Source organism: Loxodonta africana, chromosome 22 (assembly GCF_030014295.1).
Source record: "Loxodonta africana isolate mLoxAfr1 chromosome 22, mLoxAfr1.hap2, whole genome shotgun sequence".
Taxonomy (NCBI): Eukaryota; Metazoa; Chordata; class Mammalia; order Proboscidea; family Elephantidae; genus Loxodonta; species Loxodonta africana.
The window spans coordinates 19,824,433-19,846,529 of record NC_087363.1 but is presented as its reverse complement, the minus strand read 5'-3'; the positions used below and the strand labels follow the sequence as shown (position 1 = coordinate 19,846,529).

The following is a 22,097-nucleotide window of genomic DNA, read 5'->3' as shown; positions in this document are numbered from 1 at the left end:
GCCACTCTTGGAGACATTTTGGCCTGTTGGGTTTTATTTTTTACCTTTATCAAAATCTCTTATCAAACAAGTTACATGTGATTATCGTAGAAAAATTAGAAAATGTATTTCTGTTCCCGGTGGTATCCCTCAGGCATGTTTTCTGCCTCTGTCTCCTCTGCTGGCACATACTCACAAGCACACACATGGAGGTACAACGTGTACACTCATCTCTTTAGGGCCACCCTCTGTGCCTGGAGAGCTCTGACTGTCAGGGTCACTGGTCACCTTGAGACCAGCCTCACCCGCTGTCCTGGACTGGCTGGGAGCGGGTTTCCATTTGCCCTGAAGGAGGTGACCTGCCTTCTCTGGCATGATCTGGTCTTTCCCTGCCTCAGGGCTGTTGGTCTGGGCAGGGCAGGGAGCAGGGTCAGTGGGCCCAAATCTCTGGACTGGCTCAGGTCTGTGCTTACCCTGCCCTCCCACCCCTGCCAGGGAGCTGCTGTCCCCAGGTTTTGGGAACCAGAGGCTGGTGGTCCAGGTGGCTGGGACAGGTGGGGAGACAGAAGGCGAGGGGTCTCTAACCCCTTCAGGCAGAAGGGGAGGGGGCTTCTCGAGGTCAGGCATGAGAGCAGTCTGCAAAGGGTGGGTAGGCAGACCCTGGGCAAGCAAGGGTGCCCGTCCCCTTGACCTCACCTCCCTACCTGTTTTGTCTGGTTTTGGGGCACGTGTGTTTGTGTGCTGTCCCTGGCATGCTTATCTGTCTCTATCTCTCCCCACCCATCTCTCCCTCCCGACATCTCCATCTCTACCCCCCATCTCTCCCTTCCAACATGGCATACTAGAGAGTACATGGGCTGCAGCATCAGATCCTTCTACCTCGTGTGACCTTGGGCAAGTCACTGAACCTCTCTGAACTTCATTTTCTTCATCAGTAAAATATTCTGCTCCCGGGTCTATGTAGGAATAACCTGAACTTGTGCAAGGCCAGAGCCTGGCACCTGGTATGTTGGCTGCCTCAGGAAAGGGCAGTTCTTTTTGTAGGCGGGGAAGATGAGATTCACACCAGGCCTTTTGACTTCGAGTCCAGTGCTCTCTACTTCAGAGAGCTGCCTCTGCTGTGGGCCACAGAAGCAGAATGGAGCTAGGAGCCTATGGGCGGCCACAGCAGACCTTGCTGGCCTCAGCTGGTTCCAGGGGCTGGTCGCCACAGAGTGCTGTGAGGGAGTCCAGGCCCCGCTGCCCCCGTAGCTCTGAAGAGCCACAACAAGGCTGGGGCTGAGCCAATGGCCTTCCTTTGGGGCCTGTGGGCCTGGGCCTATTTGCATGGGAGCTATAAATAGCCAGCACACCTTGCTTTTGTGCTGTTACTTCAGCCCTTGCCTTCCCACCACTGCTCAGCCACTGTGTGAGGTAGGTAGGCAGACTCTAGCCCCAAGAGGCCCAGGACTTATCTCAAGGTCATATAGCAGTGGGAGAGGTCACCTGTTCGTGGTGTCTGTCTCCCTCCTTGGGTCCAAAAGGTACAATTTGGGGCCAGGAGGTAATAGAACCTGGCCAGGCCCATGCCCTAGTTTTAGTCCTAGGAAGTCAAGACTGTCTGACCATCTGGTACATTGTACCAAGGTTGCTACTGGGTAGCTGGGGCTACCATACAGACCACAGATTCCCTCTCCCATGGTGCTGTGGCCTAGCCATGCAGGCTTGGGACTGGGGCTCTGGCCTGCTGTGGTTGTGGTTTTCCCTCCAGTGGCTTCTAACTGTGAAAAACAGCTGCTCCAGGTGTGACCCCAGGGAGCTGGAGGGCTAAGCCTGATGTGCGGCCTGAGGCTGGGCAGGGAGGCTAGCCAGGACTCTGCCTCTCCCTCCTGGGGCTTCTCTGACCCCTGCCTCCTCCACACAGCTCTCATGGCTCCCATGTACAGCTCCTCCTTCTGGTCAGGCTAGGAGCAGGTGAAGCCTTATAGCTTGCAGGCAACCTGGGCCAGGCCCTCAGGGAGGCAGCAGAGAAGAGGAGCAGGTGTTTGGAACTCACAGGTGCCCCAGGATGTGTTGCTGTATGATCCTGGAGGTTTGGTTTCCCATCTGAGAAATGGGATCAGTTACCTGAACTGTCTGCCAGGCTTTTTTACAGGTGGAATGGATGCAGCGTGAGGGGAGGTGCATAGGTGAGGGACGGGTACTCCAAGTGATACAGGGACTCCTCCCCGAGGTCTGTTGTGTTGATGCTGGCCCTGGCCTACATGAGTTCTCATCCTCATGACAACCCCTGAACCAAGGGACCATTCATTCTTCATCTGGAAGATGGGAGGAACTGAGGCTCAGAGCGGCCAAGAGACCTGCCCAGAGTCCCACAGATAAGCAAGTGTTGGCGTTGGGGTCTTGTGCCCAGGCAGCCTGACCATCATTATGCCACCTGAGGCTGCCCTGATCCCCGTTGCCCCCCAGCAGCCCAGGCTCCCTGCAGCATCCCGCTCCCCCTTTTTCCTGCCTGCCTGCCCACGCAGCCCTCATCCTGAGGTACTCAGAAAGTCGGCCCTTAACCCACCTGGGTCTTATGGTTACCCTGTTAGGAAGCAAGTGCGAGCCTTAGCCGTGTCTACTGGGATGCAGAAGTGTGGCCAGCGTGTGCTGTCCAAACCAGAAAAACCAAACCCACTGCCGTCGAGTCGATTCTGACTCATAGTGACCCTATAGGACAGAGTAGAACTGCCCATAGAGTTTCCAAGGAGCACCTGACAGATTTGAACTGCTGACCTCTTGGTTAGCAGCCATAGCACTTAACCACTGCGCCACCAGGGTTTTTCATGTGCTGTCCAGGAGCAGATTATTTAGGACCCTCAGGGAGTGCTCACCTGGCCAGGCAAGGGGGAGGAAGGATAAGACGTCCTCTTGCCCAAGGGTGTGGGCACACTCACCTAGACTCACATGCTCACAGCCAGGCGCTCGCAGCCTTGCTCTGCATGCCGACATTTACTGGGTGCGGCCCCCTCACATGGACTTGCAGGCACACACACTTCTATAGCTGTGCACAGTCACGCTCACGCAGACCCCCTGCACCCATACACACACCCTCACATGCTCCAACACGCACACTCAGGCAGTTCCAGCCCAGGGAGGAGCGCTCTCTGTCTGCCAAGAGGACTGGGCACTGGCCTGGCTCCCCTGCACTCATTGCCCACCTGACTGGTCTCAGGCTGAAGGCTTTGGGGCCTGGGGTCTGGCATGAGCTCACACACCCGCCTTCATTCCCATGAGTAGGAGCCAGGCTTGGCAGGAGACGAGGTGGGGTCTACTCTGGCTACTGGCCTCAGAGGTCTGGCCGGGCCCCTGGGATGGGCGGTCGGTTGAGGTCAGTGTTTCCTGTGAGCTCATCTGGACTTGATGGCTGCCCTGGCCGCCTTGTGGAGCGGCAGGGAGCCATCCCAGGAGGGGTGACTGTTATGTGTGTCTGGGGTTGTGTGTCTGAGTCTGCCCCTGTGTGCAGACCTGTGTTCAGGTTTAGTGAGTCCATACACATGCGTGTGGACAGTGAGCGTTCGTTCGGCCATGGTTATGGTGTGGCCCATGTGTGGGGCTTGGTCCAGAAGCCAGTGTCTGTACAGGTGCGTGAGTATGCCCGTGTGTACACACCACAAATGGCAACCTAAGAGGACCCCTGGGGTCACCTCCTGTAGTGGCCCTCGACTTGGGGAATGGTGAGGAATGCGGGATTGTAGGGGCCAGCCTTTGAGGTTTAAAGTGGATATTCAATGTTATATTCAGTATTAAAATAGTTTTATATTTGGGGGAAAAAATAGTTTGTAAGTACTGGTACCCTTCCAGGCAGCTGAGAGGCTCTTGACCTGAGGGGCCTGGGTTCAGAGGGTTGGGCACACTGATGTGGGTTCTGAATGAGTGGAATCCTAGCTTTCTGTTCTGGCTGAGCCTCAGGGTTCCTGCTTCCCTGTTGAAAAGTGGGGGTAGTCATCTCAACCCTGCTTGTCTGCCTGGGTACTTACGAGCAAAAGTTCAGTTTTGAAAACCAAGAAGGGCTGCATAGGGCTGGGTAGGTGGAGGAGAGGGTACTATCCTGCCCATTTTGACCAGCAACTACTGGCACTGAGGTGCTGGAGCCCAGCACATACTAGGTACCTGGCACGCAGTAGGTGCCCAGCAGTTGGGTGAGTGACCCCAACTGAATGACTCAGGAGTGACAGACTCAAATTCCTCCAGGGCCCGGGTCAATTTTGGAGAGGAGTGAGAGGGCGCCCCTGGACTGGGATGGACTGGCAGGGGTGCCTGACAAAGGGGCAGCCATCCTGGTGCCAGCTGGCTGTGGCCCAGTGGGCCCAATGTCCCCACATCTTTTGCTTTTACCAGAGCCATCACATATCCAGACTTACATTAAACGTCTCAGTGTTTAACGTTGGCAAATAGGACTAGTGCATTTAAGCACCATGTGGGCCAAACCCCATGGCGTGAGAGCTTCAAGGGAACACATACCTGTCTGCCTCCCATGCCTGTCCCCACTGGACCCGCCCTGGCTGCCCAGCCTCACCCTGTTGTCTCCACAGCCCCACCGCAGGCCCCGCCATGGCGCCATTCCTGCGCATCGCTTTCAACTCCTATGAGCTGGGCTCCCTGCAGGCCACGGATGAGGTGAACCAGCCCTTCTGTGCCGTGAAGATGAAGGAGGCACTCAGCACAGGTAGGGCTGGAGGCTGGACCCTGGAGAGATGCAGGCAGCCAGTGGGGCTGGGATCAGAGGTGGCTTTCCTCATTCCTCAGGCCTCTAGGGGCTTCTCCTCCTCGTCCTTGCCTCCCTGTCCAACTCAGCTGTGGACAAAAGCAGAGGGCACCGAGTCCCTCTAGGGCCTCAAATGCTGGCTAAATTGAGGGCTGTCTAGGAACTGGGGTGTCTAGCTCCTCTCCCATTGATAGTTTTACCTGTCAATTTCTGCATGTGCCTCTGTGCTGGGTGTTGAGGACACTGATGTGCTCCAGCACTGACCTGGCCCTGCCCTCCTGGGGCTCACAGTCAGGTTGGAGAGGTGGATATGTCACCAGGCAGTGAGTCCTGTGATGGGGAAGCCCAGAGGAGGCACCTGTCTCCAGCCTGGGGTCAGTCAGAGAGGACTTCCTGGAGGAGGCAGACGTCTTGCATGTTCTCTCTTGCTTGTGCTCTCACCTGGTGAACCCGTGCTTGTCTCTCAGGTCTCAGCTGAGCTGTCCTTTGCTCTGGGAAGCCTTCTCTGACCCCCAGGCTGGCTCAGGGCACCTGATCATGGGTGGGTCTAGAACCACAGGTCTTGCTCTCTTCAACCTTGTCACAGCTGTGACTTAACGTTTACTTTAGGGATGAGTTGGTTCACATCTGTCCCTGTCTGAGACTGGGGCTCTGGGAGAATAGGCACTGGGCCCATTTTTCTTTTGCCACATTCCTTGCCTCCAGTACCATGGCTGGTACGGGGTCGGGGGGGCTCTTGGCACGTGTTCACTGAGTGAGTACAGAGGGAAGGTGGCTTCCAAGTGGGGCTGAAGGAAAAGGGTCCCAGGGAGAGGGCACGTAGTAGCAAGGCCTGGAGGTGGGGCCTAACAAGGTGCCCTGGGGGAGCTGCAGGCAGCCCAGCGTATGGGAGTGTGTCATGGGAAAGGTGAGGCTGGCGAGGTCAACAAAGTAGTCCCAAGGACACAGGGGAGCCCCAGGGTCCCTCAGGGAGGGAGAGCCAGTCAGTTTCTGCCAGGGTTGAAGGCTGTGGGAGGTCTAGGGAGGGACCGAGGGGCCCACCCTGACCATGCCTGACTGGCCCCATTGCAGAGCGAGGGAAGACACTGGTGCAGAAGAAGCCGACCATGTATCCTGAGTGGAAGTCATCGTTTGACGCCCACATCTATGAGGGCCGCGTCATCCAGATTGTGCTGATGCGGGCGGCCGAAGACCCAGTGTCCGAGGTGACCGTGGGCGTGTCGGTGCTGGCCGAGCGCTGCAAGAAGAACAACGGCAAGGCCGAGTTCTGGGTGAGCAGCATGCGGGCCACGGTCTTGTGCATGTATGTGCATGTGCATGCGTGTGTGTGTGTGCGTGTGTGCGCTGCTGTGCTGAGTGAGCACGGCCACAGGGTCGGGCCCTGTGCTGGCCACGAGGGCAGCTCTGCAGCAGACAGAGCCTGGGATCGAATCCCTGCTCTGTAGTTTCCCAGATCCTCAGCCTCTGAGCTTCTGTTTTTGCAGCTGTAAAAGGGAGCTTATAAAAGTCCCTGCCTCAGGTCTGTTGTTCAGATGGACTGAACTAGATGTAAACACCTTAGTACAGAGCCTGGCACATGGTGGATGCTACAGAGAGCCAGCCTTCTTGCCATTACTTTTTTCCCTTTCAGTGTTTAAAGGTAGGCTGTGTATATGGTAGAAGCTTTCAAACTGTATAAAAGGGCGCATCCCTGCCCTAACACCAGGCCACTAGTCCCCCTTCACAGAGACACCTGCTGTCCCACTTCTTTGTGGAACCTTCACAGATACCCCAGGCCTAGGCAGGCATTTGAGAACAGCAGTTATGATCTTTAACAGCAAGGAGCTAGGAGAAGAGGATGGCTGATGCTGATGGCCCTGCCCACCACCCATGTGCCAAAGCTGGGGGTACGCACATGCATGTGTCTGCGTGGCCATGTGTGGCACAGTTCCAGGTGACCCCAGAATGCCTGTGTTGGCTGCACATCCCGCCTCCAGTGTTACGTGTGGGTTTCTGCAGCTAGAATCCTCAGCAGGAAAAGGCTCTGTGACCATCTGTGGCTCTGGTCAGCCTCCAGCGAGGGGTGAAGGGGCTGGGGCAGGAAAGAAGTTGACACAGGGCTGCACCCATCCCTGGGCAGGCAGGGATACCCTGGGCTCCTTGCTGTGCTTTCTCTCCACTCCCCCAAGGGAGAATGTCAGCCACCAGGCCTGGTTCTGGGGGACGGGAGGGAATTGAGGCTTGGGTCCTGCGCTCAGGAGCAGGAGTGCCCAGTCTCTGTGAAAACCAAACCAAAGCAGTTGCCACCGAGTGGATTCCAACTCAACGACCCTATAGTACAGAGTAGAGCTGCCCCATAGGGTTTCCAAGGAGCCGCCAGTGGATTCAAACTGCTGACCTTTTGGTTAGCACCCGAGCTCTTAAACCACTGTGTCGCCAGGGCTCCAAGGAGACTGGAAATGCAGAGCAGAGGGGCCAATCAAGGAGGGCTTCATAGAGAAGACAAGCTTTTAAAAATAAAGCCTGAGACCCAGCATAGGGCGTGTTAGTATGCATGTGTGTCTGTCTCCCTGCATGTGTACATGGGAGGTCAGGGTGTCTCCATTCTGAGGTCCTTGTTGGGGGGGCAGCAGGGGCTGGGGGTGGGGAGTTTCCCTTCCTTCCCACTCTGTTCCCGGGGCCATGTGGCCGGGCTGGGTGTGGGCTGGATCCTTTCACTTCCCTAAATGTAATAATAACCCTGGGTGAAGGGTGGGGGGCGGGGCTCAGGGGTGGGGCCCTGCCCACACTGGGCAGCCAGGTGTCCGGCTAGGCTGCCAGGCCTGGCTTGGCCTCAAGGGACCAAGCATGGGGGCGGGTTCTGAGTCTAGCCTGGCCCAGGCCCGCCCTCGCTGACCTTCTTGTCCCCCCCGCCCTCACCCCCACAGCTGGACCTTCAACCCCAGGCCAAGGTGTTGATGTCAGTGCAATATTTCTTGGAAGACGTGGGTAAGACCCCCCCGCAACCACCACCTGAGCTGGGAACTTAAGGTCCACCCTGCCAGGCTCAGAGCCAGAGCCAAGGCCAGGGTTGGGGAAGCAGCCCCCATCGCAGTCTATCCAGGGCCACCTGGAGAGGGACTGCAGGGATGCTGCCCTCCCAGGGCCTGGGACTCACTTCACCACCCTGTGGCCCCCAGATTGCAAGCAGTCTATTCGGGGTGAGGACGAGGCCAAGTTCCCTACAATGAACCGCCGTGGAGCCATCAAACAGGCCAAAATCCACTACATCAAGAACCACGAGTTCATTGCCACCTTCTTTGGGCAACCCACCTTCTGTTCTGTGTGCAAGGAATTCGTCTGGTGAGGGCTGGCTGAGCCTGCTGGGGGGCGGCGCAGGCCAGGGGAGGCCCTGACACCAGGGTCTGCCCCTCACTCACCCTGTCTTGGGGATTTGCCTTTCAGGGGTCTCAACAAGCAAGGCTACAAATGCAGGCGTAAGTGTCTCCACAGCTGGGTTTGTATGCACACCTGTGTGCCCATGTGCACACGTGCTGGCCAGCGCCTGTGTGCTCACGGGAATATCTGTGTCTGTGGTGGGACCGTGTGTCTGGACAAGGGGCTGTGTGTGCTTGCGCATGCGTACACGGGATTTTCCATGGCAGAGTATGTGTATATGTATGTATAATAGCTGCATTCAGCTGGAGCCAGCCCACTCCTGCTCTCAAGAGCCAATTCTCTGTATCTATTCTCAACTCTGTGTTCAGTGAGGTCACATTGGTAGCCTGAAATCAGCCATGATGGGTGTATTTACACCATGGAAATTGGCCAGTGCTTTTTTCCTCCAGAGAGCCGGTGATTCAGGCACTTACTAGCACACCACTGGCTGCACACGTTCTCCCGTTTCGATGTGTTTGTCTCTGGATACACACGTGAGGATACCTTTCTCCATGTGGACGCGGGTGCAGCATGGTGTGGGGCAGTGGTTATGAACACGAGCTCTGGAGCTAGGCTGCCTGTGTTTGAATCCCAGCTCTAGTACTGCCTAGGTGTGTGACCTTACTCTGTGCTTCAGGGGGTTAATAGAGTCGTTGTGAAGATCAAGAGAGATAAAATATATAAAGGCTGTATTTTTAGTGCCTGGCACGTGGTAAACATTCAATATGAGCAGGCTATTGTCAGTATTACACGTGCTGTGTATGTGTGTACAGGTGTCTCTGTTGGGGCATGTCTGTGTGTGTGTTCAAGGAGAGAGGACTTAGGAGCTATTTGGTGTTCTGGGGCATAGGAAAAGGGCTTTCCCACCTCCAGCTGTCCTCACTCCAATGCTCCCTGCCCCTCACCTCTGCCTACCTCCCTGCCCATCAGGAGGCCTTGAGCTCTCCCCAGTCTCTGAGACCCTTCAGACCAGCCCATCTTCCCAGCCGCATCCTCCCCAGGCCCCTACTGCCAGGGCTGACGGGAGGAGAGAGAAACCCCACTCGGGCCCAAGGCTGCTGCAAGGGTGAGGGTGTGGGCTGTCAAAGAGAACGGTGGCTTTGTGTTGAGGGCTGGACTGGGCCAGCAGGCACCAGCTCATAGACTCTGCCCCCTCCCTGTGCCTTCCCCACCCCTTCTTGTCCGGTGCCTCCTCAAGAATGCAATGCTGCTATCCACAAGAAATGTATCGACAAGATCATCGGCCGGTGCACTGGTACCGCGGCCAACAGCCGGGACACCATGGTGAGGCCGGTCCCAGGGCAGGGTCCTGGGCATCTGGGAGGCTTGGCTAGGTGGGAGGGGTTTGGGCTCTCCAGGCTTTCCTTGTGGGGCTCACTCTCCCTTCCTACTTTTCTTCACCCTTCCTCTCCTCCCGCCTTGGCTCCTGACCTCCGGTCCCCAGTGGACCCTTCTTGGGCATCTGACTGTCCATGAGGTTGGGGGCAGGTAGGAGCTAGAGCTGACATGTGACCCTTGATCTATGACCCCACCCCCACCCCAGTTCCAGAAAGAACGCTTCAACATTGACATGCCACACCGGTTCAAGGTGTACAACTACATGAGCCCCACCTTCTGTGACCACTGTGGCAGTCTGCTCTGGGGGCTGGTGAAGCAAGGATTAAAGTGCGCAGGTGTGTGCCATCTGGGGCTGGGCGGGAGGGGCGCACCCAGCTGGGGTCCTGCTCACCCGAACCTACTAAACTCCTACCAGCTAGCTAACTAACTCTAATACTGAGCTAACTAATGCTGCCTTTGCCCTAAGGAATCCTGTCTGTACCTCATTCAGGGATGTCACATGGGTGAGGCCTCTGTGGCCCTCCCTACTGGTCTGGCACTGCCATTTACCTGCTGTGTAACCACTGGACAGGCGTCCTCACCCTTCTGAGCCTCAGGCTCCTCAGGTGTAAAATGGGGATGGGCCTGGACCTGGAGAGTCCCTGTGAGGGGCAAGGAGAGGTACACAGAAAGTGCTTGCCCACAGCCTGCCACACAGCAGCCAGTGCTCAGCAAACGCCGATCCCCACTACCCCCTACAGAGTCCCCATGCTTCACTTGGCTCCCGTCTTACAGATGAGAAATGTGAGACCCGTTGAGGGAAGTTACTTGTTGGAGACAGCCCAGACATTCTTTGGAGGGCTTAGAATTAGATCCCATATCTTCTGCTTTTTCTTCTTTAAATTATGAAATACTGAAAGTGCACGTGATGGCTTCAGATACATTTTTTTCCTAAAGATGGGAAACCCAGCAGACCCCACCTCGTTTCTCCTGCTCCCTCCTCCACCCCTCGCTGCCCTCACCCGGTCCTGATTGCAGTTCTGACTGCCCCACCTCTCCCTCACGTAGACTGTGGCATGAATGTACACCACAAGTGCCAGAAGAAGGTAGCCAACCTCTGCGGTATCAACCAGAAGCTCTTGGCTGAGGCACTGAACCAAGTCAGCCAGGTGGGCAGGCCCCATGGGGACCCTGGGCCCAGGTCAGTAGGGTAGGAACGTATGCTCTCCCTGGGAAACCATAGTTGGGGTAGGGTGGTTTATACTCAGGACCCCACTTCTGAAAGATCCTAATTCAAGAATTAGGCAGCAGAGGGAGATGGGCTTGTTCTTGTGAGAAATTAGTTATCCAAGCAGTTGTTTACTTGACAATGGACCTAGGGAACCTCAGGGCTGGTTGCTGGAATATTTTGAACTACAAGACAGAATGTATGTGTTTTTGGGTATGGGTAGGGCTTGAGGGTTGCCACAAAACTTTAAGATAAAACTTTAGAATCAATCAGAAACGAAGGTAACACGTAAAAATCTACAAAGTCAGTCATTGGGAAGGTGGAGTTCAGTTTACAAAACTTTGGTCTGTAATCAATGCCTTCCAGACCACTAGAAATGTGTGTGTCCCCCATTTGTATTGAGCATGGAGTTAGAGTTAGGGATCCTCCCTTTGGGCTAGGGGTTCTGAGAGTGGCGTGACTGTCTAACCGCCCCCAGTCTCTGGCCCCTCCCCAGAGATCCTCCCGCAGGTCGGATTCAGGGTCTTCAGAGCCTGTTGGGATCTACCAGAGTTTCGAGAAGAAGCCAGGGCTTTCTGGGTATGATGGCCCAGGTGAGATTGGACCCATTTCTTGCATCAAAGCCCCCACTCCCTACCAGGGCACAGGATGGAGCCCAGCCTCCTTCCCACTGTCAAGTGTGACCTGGAAGGAGGCAACACTCCTGAGGAGGGAGGCCCCTTGCCCCAGCTCACTCATGGACCCAAGGGGTGGGGAGTCGTCCAGGCAGGGGCCTGAGTCTGAGCCACCATCTCTCGAGCAGACAACAGCGGGACCTATGGCAAGATCTGGGAGGGCAGCACCAGGTGTACCATTGAGAACTTCACCTTCCACAAGGTCCTGGGCAAAGGCAGCTTCGGAAAGGTGAGGGGCTGTGTGGCCCTGAGGCAGCTCAAGGGACTGGACTCAGGAGCCGAGGGACACCTGCTTCCAGCCCTATCCTGGCTTCTTCCTGGGTAGGTGGGCGGAGGCTAGGAGTCTACAGGTGGGACCATGACACCCTGGCCTTTGCTTCACCTTCACCCTGTCCATCCTTGCCCACCCACCAGGTGCTGCTTGCAGAGCTGAAGGGCAAAAAGGAATTCTTCGCTATCAAGGCCCTTAAGAAGGACGTGGTTCTGATTGATGATGACGTGGAGTGCACCATGGTGGAGAAGCGGGTGCTGGCACTCGCATGGGAGAACCCCTTTCTCACCCATCTGTTCTGCACCTTCCAGACCAAGGTGACCATCCCTTCCACTGCCATTGCCCACAGGCACATCCCCCCTCAGACCCCTAGAGGCAGGGCAATATCTCCCTGAAGACTCTCCAAGGCAAGGCTGTGTCTCCCCCCAGACTCCTTAGAGGAGGGTCTTGTCTTCCTTCTGAGACCACTTAAGGCAGGATCGTGTCTTCCCACCTCACACCTACCCCAGGGCAGTTGTCCCCCTCAGCCCAGGGACTGTCTCCCCCACTTTATTTTGGGGCCTGCCCCCAGTGGCCCTCATTGAGGGAGATTCCTGCCATCCTCTTGCCTCCCACCCTCCCCCACCCCAGGACCACCTGTTTTTTGTGATGGAGTTCCTCAACGGGGGGGACCTGATGTACCACATCCAGGACAAAGGCCGCTTTGAACTCTACCGCGCCACGTACGTGAGGGCCCTGTGTGGGAAGGGACATCTGGCTCGGAGCCACTGCCAGTCTACTCTCCGTTCCTTCTTCCCTCTCCCTGGAGAAGCCAGCCTGGGCTAGAGCTGGGGGGGTGGGGGTTAGGGGTACACTGGGCCCACCATGCCAGATGCCATGTGTGTGAGCAAGCTCTGGCCACGCGCACAGCCCAGGCACACAGGGTCCTGTCCCCTCCTTGGGCCACAGCCAGAGCAGCCTTTCAGATGGTGATCGGACTTGCATGACATGGGACCCCTGTGTGTGTTCCCCATTTGCATTCCCCCAGCTTCTGTGTGTGCGTTATCTGTATGAGTGCACACCTTCTTATGATCAAGGAGAGAATTCTCTCATTTGGAGTTTTGCCTTTGTAATTTTCTTTTATGCCTTGGCTGCCAGCCCCCACTTGCCTAATACAAGATGTGCGTGATCAGACACAGGTTGCCCATAGAGTTACTTGCAGCATTTCCTGCTGCTGGGGGTGGGGGCGAGGGCATGGGCAGAAGCAAAGGCTGGCCGGCAGAAATCCCAGAACACTTTGTCTCTTTTGCTCAGGTTTTATGCAGCCGAGATCCTCTGTGGCCTGCAGTTTCTCCACAGCAAAGGAATCATCTACAGGTGCGGGGTCAGGGAGGTGTCGGGAGGGAAGGAATTTGCAACCTGTTATGTCCTCTGAATGCTCTGAGCCAGGCCTCATCTCAGCCTGGAGTCAGTCTGTAGTTGGGTGTTTACCGAAACCTCCCAGTCCAGTGTTAGAATGCCTTGTGGCCCCTCCACGGAGGCTGGCACAGTGCCAGGGCCCGGGGGCTCCCTGCCTGTACTCTGAGATGGGCAGCCCCAGGGGTGGGGGTGGGCACCACTGACTGCTACAGCGTCTGCCTTTCGGACCAGGCAGTCTTTTTTTTTCTTCTTCCGCTTTAGTATTTTTTTTTCTGCATGTAGCATTTATTGGCATTGATTATATTCTGCAAATTGTACGACCATTCTCATCCCCTTTTTCTGAGTTACTCCTCATCCATTAACATAAACTCACCACCCCCTGGGGTTCCTACCTAATCTTTCAAGTTGCTGTTATCAGTTTGATCCCATATAGATACTTCTTAAAAGAGCATAACGCTCATGGCAGATCTTTTTTTACTAGTATAGCTAAAATATTGTTTGATTTTAAGAAGACTTCAGGCGATATTTTTGTCTTAAGGTTTAAAGATTATTTCAGGGTGGTAGTTTCAGGGGTTCATCCAGCCTATGGCTCCAGGAAGTCTGGAGTCCATGAGAATATGAAATTCTATTCTGCATTTTCCTCATTTTGATCAGTGTTCTTCTATAGAATCTTTGAGCAAAACGATCAGTAATGGTACCAGGGCAGCATCCAGCTCTTCCTAGAGCAGGCAGTCTTGCTCTCAAGCCCCATCTGAGCAATCTAAATATCCACCATTAGGGACCGGTTTCCATAAATTATCGCGTGATAGATTGTGGTTCAATCCTAGCAGAGCTCCGGGTGCTGATGTGGAATGATGCCATGGTGAAAAACCAATCGATGCGACAGTGTGTGTCGAATCTTGGAGGAGGTTTAAAAAGGTGGGGCATGAGATGCACACTGTGATGTGCCTGTACACGTCTAGGACTGCTCTGAAGAGGGCCTGGGCATGAGGTGCACACTGTGATGTGCCTGTGCACATCTAGGATTGCTCTGAAGAGGGCCTGGGCATGAGGTGCACACTGTGATGTGCCTGTGCACGTCTAGGACTGCTCTGAAGAGGGCCTGGGCATGAGGTGCACACTGTGATGTGCCTGTACGCGTCTAGGACTGCTCTGAAGAGGGCCTGGGCATAAGATGCACACTGTGATGTGCCTGTACGCGTCTAGGACTGCTCTGAAGAGGGCCTGGGCATGAGGTGCACACTGTGATGTGCCTGTACACGTCTAGGACTGCTCTGAAGAGGGCCTGGGGGTTGAGGGCAGAGGATGAGGGACAGCAATCTGTGCCTTGTTCTAGTACTTTAGCTTGTTACCGTGAGTGCACATTATCTACTTAAACAGCTAATTATTCAAAAATAGGTATCGTTCTTACCTAGTGGAGTCAGACAAACATGAGCCCGAGGGCCACCTCTGCCACTGGCTAGCTGGGAGACCCTGGGCAAGTGACGCCACCTCTCCAAGCCTCATTTTGCATTTGGGAAAATAGCTCAGTGTGTGCACAGCATTTGCACACAGTAGGCAGCTTTCAGGAAGCACATGTTTTTGCCTTTCTTTCCCCTTCTGCTGCTTCTTCATCATTTCCTTGCACCCTTGGGGAGAGTCCTGGATTTCCAGGCTGAGAACGGGGACACGAGTGGTGTGGTTGGGGAGGAGGTGGATGGGCCTCTGATGTCTCTCTATCCTGCCCCCTCCCCTCAGGGACCTCAAGCTGGACAATGTGATGCTGGACCGGGACGGCCACATCAAGATTGCTGACTTTGGAATGTGCAAGGAGAACGTATTTGGGGAGAACCGGGCCAGCACCTTCTGTGGCACTCCTGACTACATTGCTCCCGAGGTGAGCTGGGCACCCTTCTGGCCCCCAGTCCACCAGGGTGGGTCAGGGAGGGCTTGCGTCCAAGCTGAGGCCTGGAGGATGAGGGGTCCTGGCCAGGCTCGTGCTCACGGCTCCTCTCCGCTCTGGCCCCAGATCCTGCAGGGCCTGAAGTACTCCTTCTCCGTGGACTGGTGGTCCTTCGGGGTCCTTCTCTATGAGATGCTCATTGGCCAGTCTCCCTTCCACGGTGACGATGAGGATGAACTCTTCGAGTCCATCCGTGTGGACACGCCACATTACCCCCGCTGGATTACCAAGGAGTCCAAGGACATTCTGGAGAAGGTGGGACCCTGGACTGGGGTGGGATGGAGCAGGGGTGGCAGACACTGGGCCCCGGGAATGCCAGCAGCTTTCTGGCTCTGCAGTGGCAGCCTTGCTGATGTACCAGTCCCAACGTTTTGTGAGTATTGCTCCCTCACTATGCCCCCAGCAGCTCCTATCTGAGTGCCGTGCATTCAGTCAGCCTGGCATGGTGAGTAAAAGCTCAGGGTCAGGAGACAGACAGTCCTGAGGCCAAACCCTGGCTCTGCCCATGACTAGCTGGTGACCCCTTGGGCAGGTCACTTGGCCTCTCTTGAGTCTGTCTCCTTATCTACAAAATGGGGATAATAAGAGAACCTGTCTCACAGAGTTGTAGGGAAGAGAAAATAACTATGATGTTCAGTTCTGTGCCAGGCAGATAGTAAGCACTCAACAAATGGGCACTGCTTTTACTCACAAGTCCCACCAGCCCCAGGGCCTGTTGTCTTCAAGCAAGTTGGGAGCACAGCAGGCCAGAGAGGCCCTGCTCAGCCCCAGCACTTCCCAGGCTGTGCTAGACCCATCTTGGCACTTGGGCATGCTGGGGGTTTGCTAAGGCTTCAGTTTCCCATGGCCCTTGGGTACTAACCAGGGCCCCTGCTGGGTTGCAGCTGTTTGAACGGGACCCACCCAGGAGGCTGGGAGTGACAGGGAACATCAAAATCCACCCCTTCTTCAAGACCATCAACTGGACTCTGCTGGAGAAGCGGCAGGTGGAGCCACCCTTCAAGCCCAAAGTGGTATGTGAGCCTGCTTGGGGTGGGGCCGCCCACCCATGTTACCCCTGCCTTGCCCGCTGGGATGGGCTTCTCCTTCGCCCATCTCTCCTCTGTGTCACTCACAGTTCCCTGTTCTCCCTTCCTCCAGTAAGCCTACTCCCCCAATCTGCCCTGGCATGTTCAGTCACTGCCTCTGCCCTTGTATTCTCACCCTCTGTCTCCTCGCTCAGTTAGTCATTCAACAGACATTGATGGCTCTAGGGACTGGAGATCCAGACACTTGTTTAACATGCATTCTTTAGTACAGGGGACTGTGCGTTGAGAATTGGAGTTAAGGCCTTTGCTCCCTCTTCCCACGCATCCATCCAATCCATTTTCCAATAACTGTTTGCACAGTGCCTGCTGGGGGTGGGGCACTATGTTGGCCATGCAGTGAAGTGGGAAACCTGGTCCCAGAGCTGGAGAAGTCCCCTGCTAGTCAGAGAGATAAGACACTCGCACACTGGTGATAGTCTGAGATACAAGACAACAGTACACGAGAAGTCACAAGGCCACACATGACCAGCTGCTGTTGTGTGTTGGGGGGGGGTCTTTCAACAAGAGCCCAGGATCTGGAGAATGAGATGGGGTCTGGGAGACCCCTCGGGAAAGGTGGAACGTGAGCAAGGCTGGTGAGATTACTCCAGACATAGGAGAGCTAGGACGCATTTCCGGTAGAGAAGGATGGTTTACGCAAAGTCCCAGAATCTAAAGAGGCCCCCCCAGGGACTAGCAGGAGAGCAAAGGCGGGTTGGAGCCAGAATTCAGAGCACCCTGAATGCCTAAGAAGTTGGGACTCTGTGGCCTTCGCTCCGTGACTCCTCTGATCACAGTTCCCCTGCCCATTCTTTCTCTCCTTTGCTTCCCCTCCTCCACCTGAACATGCCGTTCCCACTGGGCAGCCTGTGTAACGTGCCCCACTTTGGTGCATTGAGGTTACAGAGCACTTTCCCCTACACCGGGGATCACAAACTCGAATGCCTCCCAGGCTGCGCAAGTAACTAACCACATGTGTGAAACAGGCCGGGCTGGCTGTAAGAAATCACGTAGCATCTCACTTTTGATAGAGACAGGGTTGGAATTATGTGTCTGCACTAAGAAAAACTTGATGAGCAATTGAGAGTGGGGAGTGGGAGGGTCTGTAGCAAACCATCCAAAGGGTACTCTGCACCCGGAGTGGGCATGCAAGGAGATGAGCCCAGGGCTGCTCTGCTCTGCCAGTTTTCAAAAGAAGCCAGAAATCTGGATTTCTTAATGTCAGTTTGGCCAATTTTAAAATAGTGGTTCAAATGTCTTTAAAACAGGTGCTAGCTGTTTTAAAAGCTACTATGTGGAATCAAATTGACAACAGCAACTCAAAAGATTAGATAGGAACCTTGGGGGGGCAGTGATTTTATGTTAACGGGGGAGAACAACTCAGAAAAGGAGGGTGAGAAAGGTTGCACAACTTGTAGAATGTGATCAGTGTTGTTGAAGTGAACATGCAGAAACTGTAGAATCGGTGTATGTTCTGCTGTGTATATTCTCAACAATAACAAATAAAAAATAAGTTATTTTTAAAAAACCCCAAAAAGCAAAAACAGATGCTAGCCAAAATGATTGTTGTGGCTAGTTTGGTTTGGCCTTAGGGCCACCAGTTTCAGACCTCTCTCTTACCACCTCATTATATCCTGAGGAGTAGGAATCAGCAACCTTTTCCTATAAATGGCTCGATGATAAATATTTTAGGGCTTCCAGACCAGATTGTCTCAAAGCAGCCATAGACAGTATGTCAATGAATGGGCATGGCAGTGTGCTAATAAATATCTACGGACACTGAAATTTGGATCTCTTTTAATTTTCATGTGCCATTAAATATTTTTATTCTTTTATTTTTTCCAACCATTTAAAAATATAGAAACCATTCTTAGCTTGCAGGCTGTACAACAATAGGTGGTAGGCTGGATTTGGCCCACGGGCTGTAGTTTGCTAGCCCCTGCTAGGGAGAATCCCCACCCTTCCTTATCCAGGCCCTGAGCTCCCTGCTTGTTCCCCTCATCCCCTTGGGGGAGCAACATCTGCCTTTCTCCTTGGACTCCTCTCAGGTACTTGAGAGAGACTTCCTTTTCTTTCTTTCTAATAATTTCTTATTTTTGTTGCCATTTTTGAGAATGTGCACAGCAGAACAGCCACCAATTCAGCAGTTTCTACATGTACAGTTCAGTGACGTTGATTACATTCTTTCAGTTGTACAGTCATCCTCCCCCTCCTTTTCCGAATTGTCCTTCCCCATTAACGTAAACTCACTCTTCCTAAGTTTCCTATCTAATCCTTTGAGTTGCTGTTGTCAGTTGGATCCCTTGTGGACAGTTCTTTAAAAAAGCACAATGCTCAAGACAGACATTCCTTACTAGTTAAGCTGAACTATTGTTTGGTTTAAAGAAGACTTCAGGGAATATTTTTGGCTTAAGGTTTAAAGATTTTTTCTGGGCAATAGTTTCAGGGCTTCATCCAACCTCCAAGACTACAAAAAGTCTGGATTCCATGAGAATTTTAAATTCTATTCTGCATTTTCCCCCTTTTGATCAGGATTACTTTTTGTAGAATCTTTGATCAAAATGTTCATTAATGGTAGCTGGGCACCATCCAATTCTCCTGGTCTCATGGCAAAGGAGGTAGCTGTTCACAGAGGCAATTAGAGGCTCCCTTTTCTTTCCTAAATAAGGACAGTTCTGGCCTGGCCCAACCCAACAAGGGATTCTGGCTCTAGGGATAGGGTCCAAGGTGTTTAGGAGGTAGTTCTCAGAAATTCAGGAGCATTTTGGAAGGCTCCTTCTTAGGCCGTGCTCATCCTCCCCTGTCCTCTGCCTGTAGAAGTCACCTGGGGACTATAGCAACTTCGACCAGGAGTTCCTGAATGAGAAGGCACGGCTCTCCTACAGCGACAAGAACCTCATCGACTCCATGGACCAGACGGCGTTTGCTGGCTTCTCCTTTGTGAACCCCAAATTTGAGCACCTCCTGGAAAATTGAGGTCCTTAGCCATGGTGCCCAACCTGCCCTAGCCAGGAAGCCCCAGCCAGCCAGTGCTGCGCGCACCCAGGCAGAGCAGGCTGCACCCCTACCCCTTCATCTGCACTTACCCCCACCCCCACGATAAGCAACAGTGTGATTGTCGTGACTTCTGCTGCTGGTCCTCCCTCCCACTCCCAGAGGGGCCTTGGCTCTGCCTGGCTGGGGTCTTGTCGTACTGCCTCTGTGAACTGTGTGTGAATTTGCCTTTCCTCTGCCCTCAGAGGGAAATTGTAAATCCTGTGTTTCATTACTTGAATGTAGTTATCTATTGAAGATATATATATATATATCTAATAGGCTGTATATATTGCTCAGTAGGGAGATAACATGTGGGGGACTGGTGATTTGTTGATCTTTTTTTAAAAAATATATATGACAAAAAAAAAAGAAAAAGCACAAGCTATTCGAGCCACCAGGCTCTTTTATTTGTGTGTCTAAATAAACAAGAAATGGTACCAACCTAGCTCTTGGGATATGTTTGTCCCAGGAAGCTGGTGGCAGCTGCTCTCACTTCTGGTAGTTCTGTCCCGGAAGCTAACTGAGCTGTCAGCTGCAGACATAGACTCCGGGCCTTCATGCAAATGTGTTTGTATTTATGGATTTCCTGTGGCCCTGGGGCCCTAGGGCCCTGGGACGCTGGGCCTAAAGCAGAAGGCTTTTCTGGGTGGCTGCAGGGAGCCCGGGATATCTCTGAGGTGTCATGGAAGGAGGTGGGACCAGGCCCAAATAGCCTGTCTCAGGAGAGTGAGGGGGCAGTCCAAAAGTACCTAGAGGCGGAAGGCCTGGAAGGGCCTGAGCGGAGGCTTGGAGACTGGCCCCACCTCAGGCAGGAGGACAGATGGATAAAGGCCTCAGGCAGACCTGGATTCAGATCCTAGAGTAGCTGCAAGATGTGGGCCTGTTGTGGAATCGTTTTAAACCTCAATTTCCTTATCTGTACAATGGGGACAAGGTAAGGAGGTGATTAATTTAACGCCACATCTCATTATTGTTTATTCCCTGTTCTTGTCACAGAGGGGTCTTGTCTGACTTCTAGAATCTATTTTCCAAGAGCCCTTGCCCACCTGGGGAGGGGAGCCAAGTGGCTGGGCTGAGGTGGAAAGGCACGCTCAGAAATGAAGGTGGCGGCCTCAGGGAGTGCAGCTGGGCAGTGCTGGGTGGCTGTCCTTCTTTACTGGGTGCCATGTCTCCTCCACGCTCCCTCCCCACCGCCTCAGTGTCTCCCTGCCTTTGGAGTCTCCACCAGCTCCCCATTTCTGCCTCTCTCCCTACCTCCCTCCTTCTGTTCCGTCCTGCTGCCTGGGGCACAGGTCTTAGGCAGGAGCCTGGCCCTCCAGCCCTCTGGTCCAGCCCTTGGAGGTGGGCGAGGTGCTCCTGGCGCCTGATTGGCTGGCTCTGGCAACCAAGCAGCTGATTTCCAGCAAGTACATTTTTCTGGGCTGAGGTACAAGTTTCCACAGCTGGAGAGGGCGAGATGGGGCGGGGCTGGCACTGACCAGGAGAGGGGGCTGCAGGACCCCCGCCTGACTGCTTGCCTGGGACTGCAGGGATGGGGGGGCCAACTCGTCCTAGAGAGACCAAATGTCCCCCTCTCCCATCCAGCCACCATGCTCTCCACAAACACTTGTGGGGTCTCTCTGTGTTCGGCTGGACACCCACAACAGCAGTGAACACCCCCAAAATGGTGATTGTCCCCTGGGGCTCATAGTCGGGTGGGGGAGACAGGGTGGCATGGGCTGTGATGGGGGGTGCTGGAGCTGTAGGTGCCCAGCCTTAGGTCCCCCGTCCTCCACTCCTGCCACAACACACAGGTCCCTAGCACCCCTATGGGGTCGTCTAAAATGGTTTAGAATGAGAATGTGGTGTCCAAATTTGGGATGTCTCACCATCCTCCTGCAGTTCCAAGGCAGCGCCTTTCCCCGAAGCCACCGTCCTCCCCCATGGAATGGGGAATGCACAGCCTATCAGCCAGAGGCAGTGGAAGGAATACGATGCCTGGAATTGGAAACCTGGGGTTCGAGCTCCACTCTGCCACTCACTGTGTAACCTTGACTGGTTCCTTCATCTGGGCCTCAATTTACTCATCTGTAAAATGGGGCCATGCTACTCTGATGCCTCATACAGCTCCCAGCTCTGGGGACCCATTACAGGACTGATGTTAGGTGCCTGAGGGTCCTGGGCACAGCCCAGGAAAGGACAGGGGCTGGGCCTGTGGGACCGCCTGGGATGTAGAAGCAGTGCTGGGGATGCTGCCAAACTGCCTGGAAGGCTGTGCAGCTCCAGGCCTGTTCCCAGCTGTTGGGTGGGCGCCCGGCCTGACCCCACAGCCTCAGGAAATGCCTCTCATGGTTGGGCACCAAGCCATACTTTCACTGGGATCTGGGGGTCGAGAAGCAGCCAGGCTGTCCTGCCTTCTCCCACAAAGTAGGTGTGCAAACAAAGTATTGGGGATTGGCCCCCATTGCAACAGCCCAGTGGAAAGCAGGGCCCACCTGAAATGTGTGCTTGGTGCTGCACTCTGGCGCAGCAGGGGCAGGGACAGGAGCATGGGCTCTGCTGTCAGATGGCCCTGGGTTCAAATCCTGCACTTTCCTAGCGTGACCTCAGTGAGTGACTTAAATCCCTGGAGCCCCAATTTCCTCAACTGCTAAATGGGGATAACCGTGATGCTGCTCATGAACTCCCATGATATCTGTAAGCACATAGCACAACTCAGCACACAGTAGGTGCTTAGTAAACAGCAGCTGCTGTGACATGTTTACAGTGAGACGGCAGGCCTGCCACCTTCACGTTGGAATCCCCAGCCTTCCTTTAGCAATTTCTATAAAAACCTAAAATGCACACACCCCATGGCCCAGCCATCTGCCCTCTTGGGCAAAGCTACCCAGCGGCTCCTAGCCCACAGGCCCCAGGAGGCTGGCCCAGGATGCCCACCACTGCATGGACTCATTGGGAAAACCTGGAAGCAAGCGGAATGTCCAGCAGTGGGGGAGGTGCTTAAATACTTCCCTGGTGTGAAAAATGGTGCCCAGCCAGGAGATCAGCTAAAAGAGCAAGTTAGAGCATCAAAGGTTTCCG

At 54.4% G+C, this 22,097-nt stretch overlaps 1 protein-coding gene across 4 annotated transcripts in view; it reads left to right on the top strand.

Annotated features, from left to right (window-relative positions):
* The window catches only part of PRKCD (protein kinase C delta), a 31,897-nt gene extending 12,415 nt beyond the window's left edge, over window positions 1-19,482 (top strand). For 3 of the 4 annotated variants that reach the window (XM_064274388.1, XM_064274389.1, XM_010589743.3), the window contains 17 exons: window positions 4,536-4,669; window positions 5,780-5,979; window positions 7,615-7,675; window positions 7,867-8,029; window positions 8,132-8,163; window positions 9,303-9,388; window positions 9,648-9,777; window positions 10,490-10,590; window positions 11,128-11,242; window positions 11,452-11,552; window positions 11,738-11,911; window positions 12,225-12,316; window positions 12,888-12,950; window positions 14,730-14,868; window positions 15,001-15,189; window positions 15,819-15,947; window positions 18,819-19,482. In XM_064274388.1, the coding sequence (XP_064130458.1) occupies window positions 4,555-4,669; window positions 5,780-5,979; window positions 7,615-7,675; window positions 7,867-8,029; window positions 8,132-8,163; window positions 9,303-9,388; window positions 9,648-9,777; window positions 10,490-10,590; window positions 11,128-11,242; window positions 11,452-11,552; window positions 11,738-11,911; window positions 12,225-12,316; window positions 12,888-12,950; window positions 14,730-14,868; window positions 15,001-15,189; window positions 15,819-15,947; window positions 18,819-18,977 (2,049 nt within the window). In that variant the 5' untranslated portion in view covers window positions 4,536-4,554 and the 3' untranslated portion in view covers window positions 18,978-19,482. The remainder of the gene's footprint in view (window positions 1-4,535; window positions 4,670-5,779; window positions 5,980-7,614; window positions 7,676-7,866; window positions 8,030-8,131; window positions 8,164-9,302; window positions 9,389-9,647; window positions 9,778-10,489; window positions 10,591-11,127; window positions 11,243-11,451; window positions 11,553-11,737; window positions 11,912-12,224; window positions 12,317-12,887; window positions 12,951-14,729; window positions 14,869-15,000; window positions 15,190-15,818; window positions 15,948-18,818) is intronic. The other variant, XM_003410055.4, reaches the window with a different exon arrangement.
* The last annotated feature ends 2,615 nt before the right edge of the window (window positions 19,483-22,097 follow it).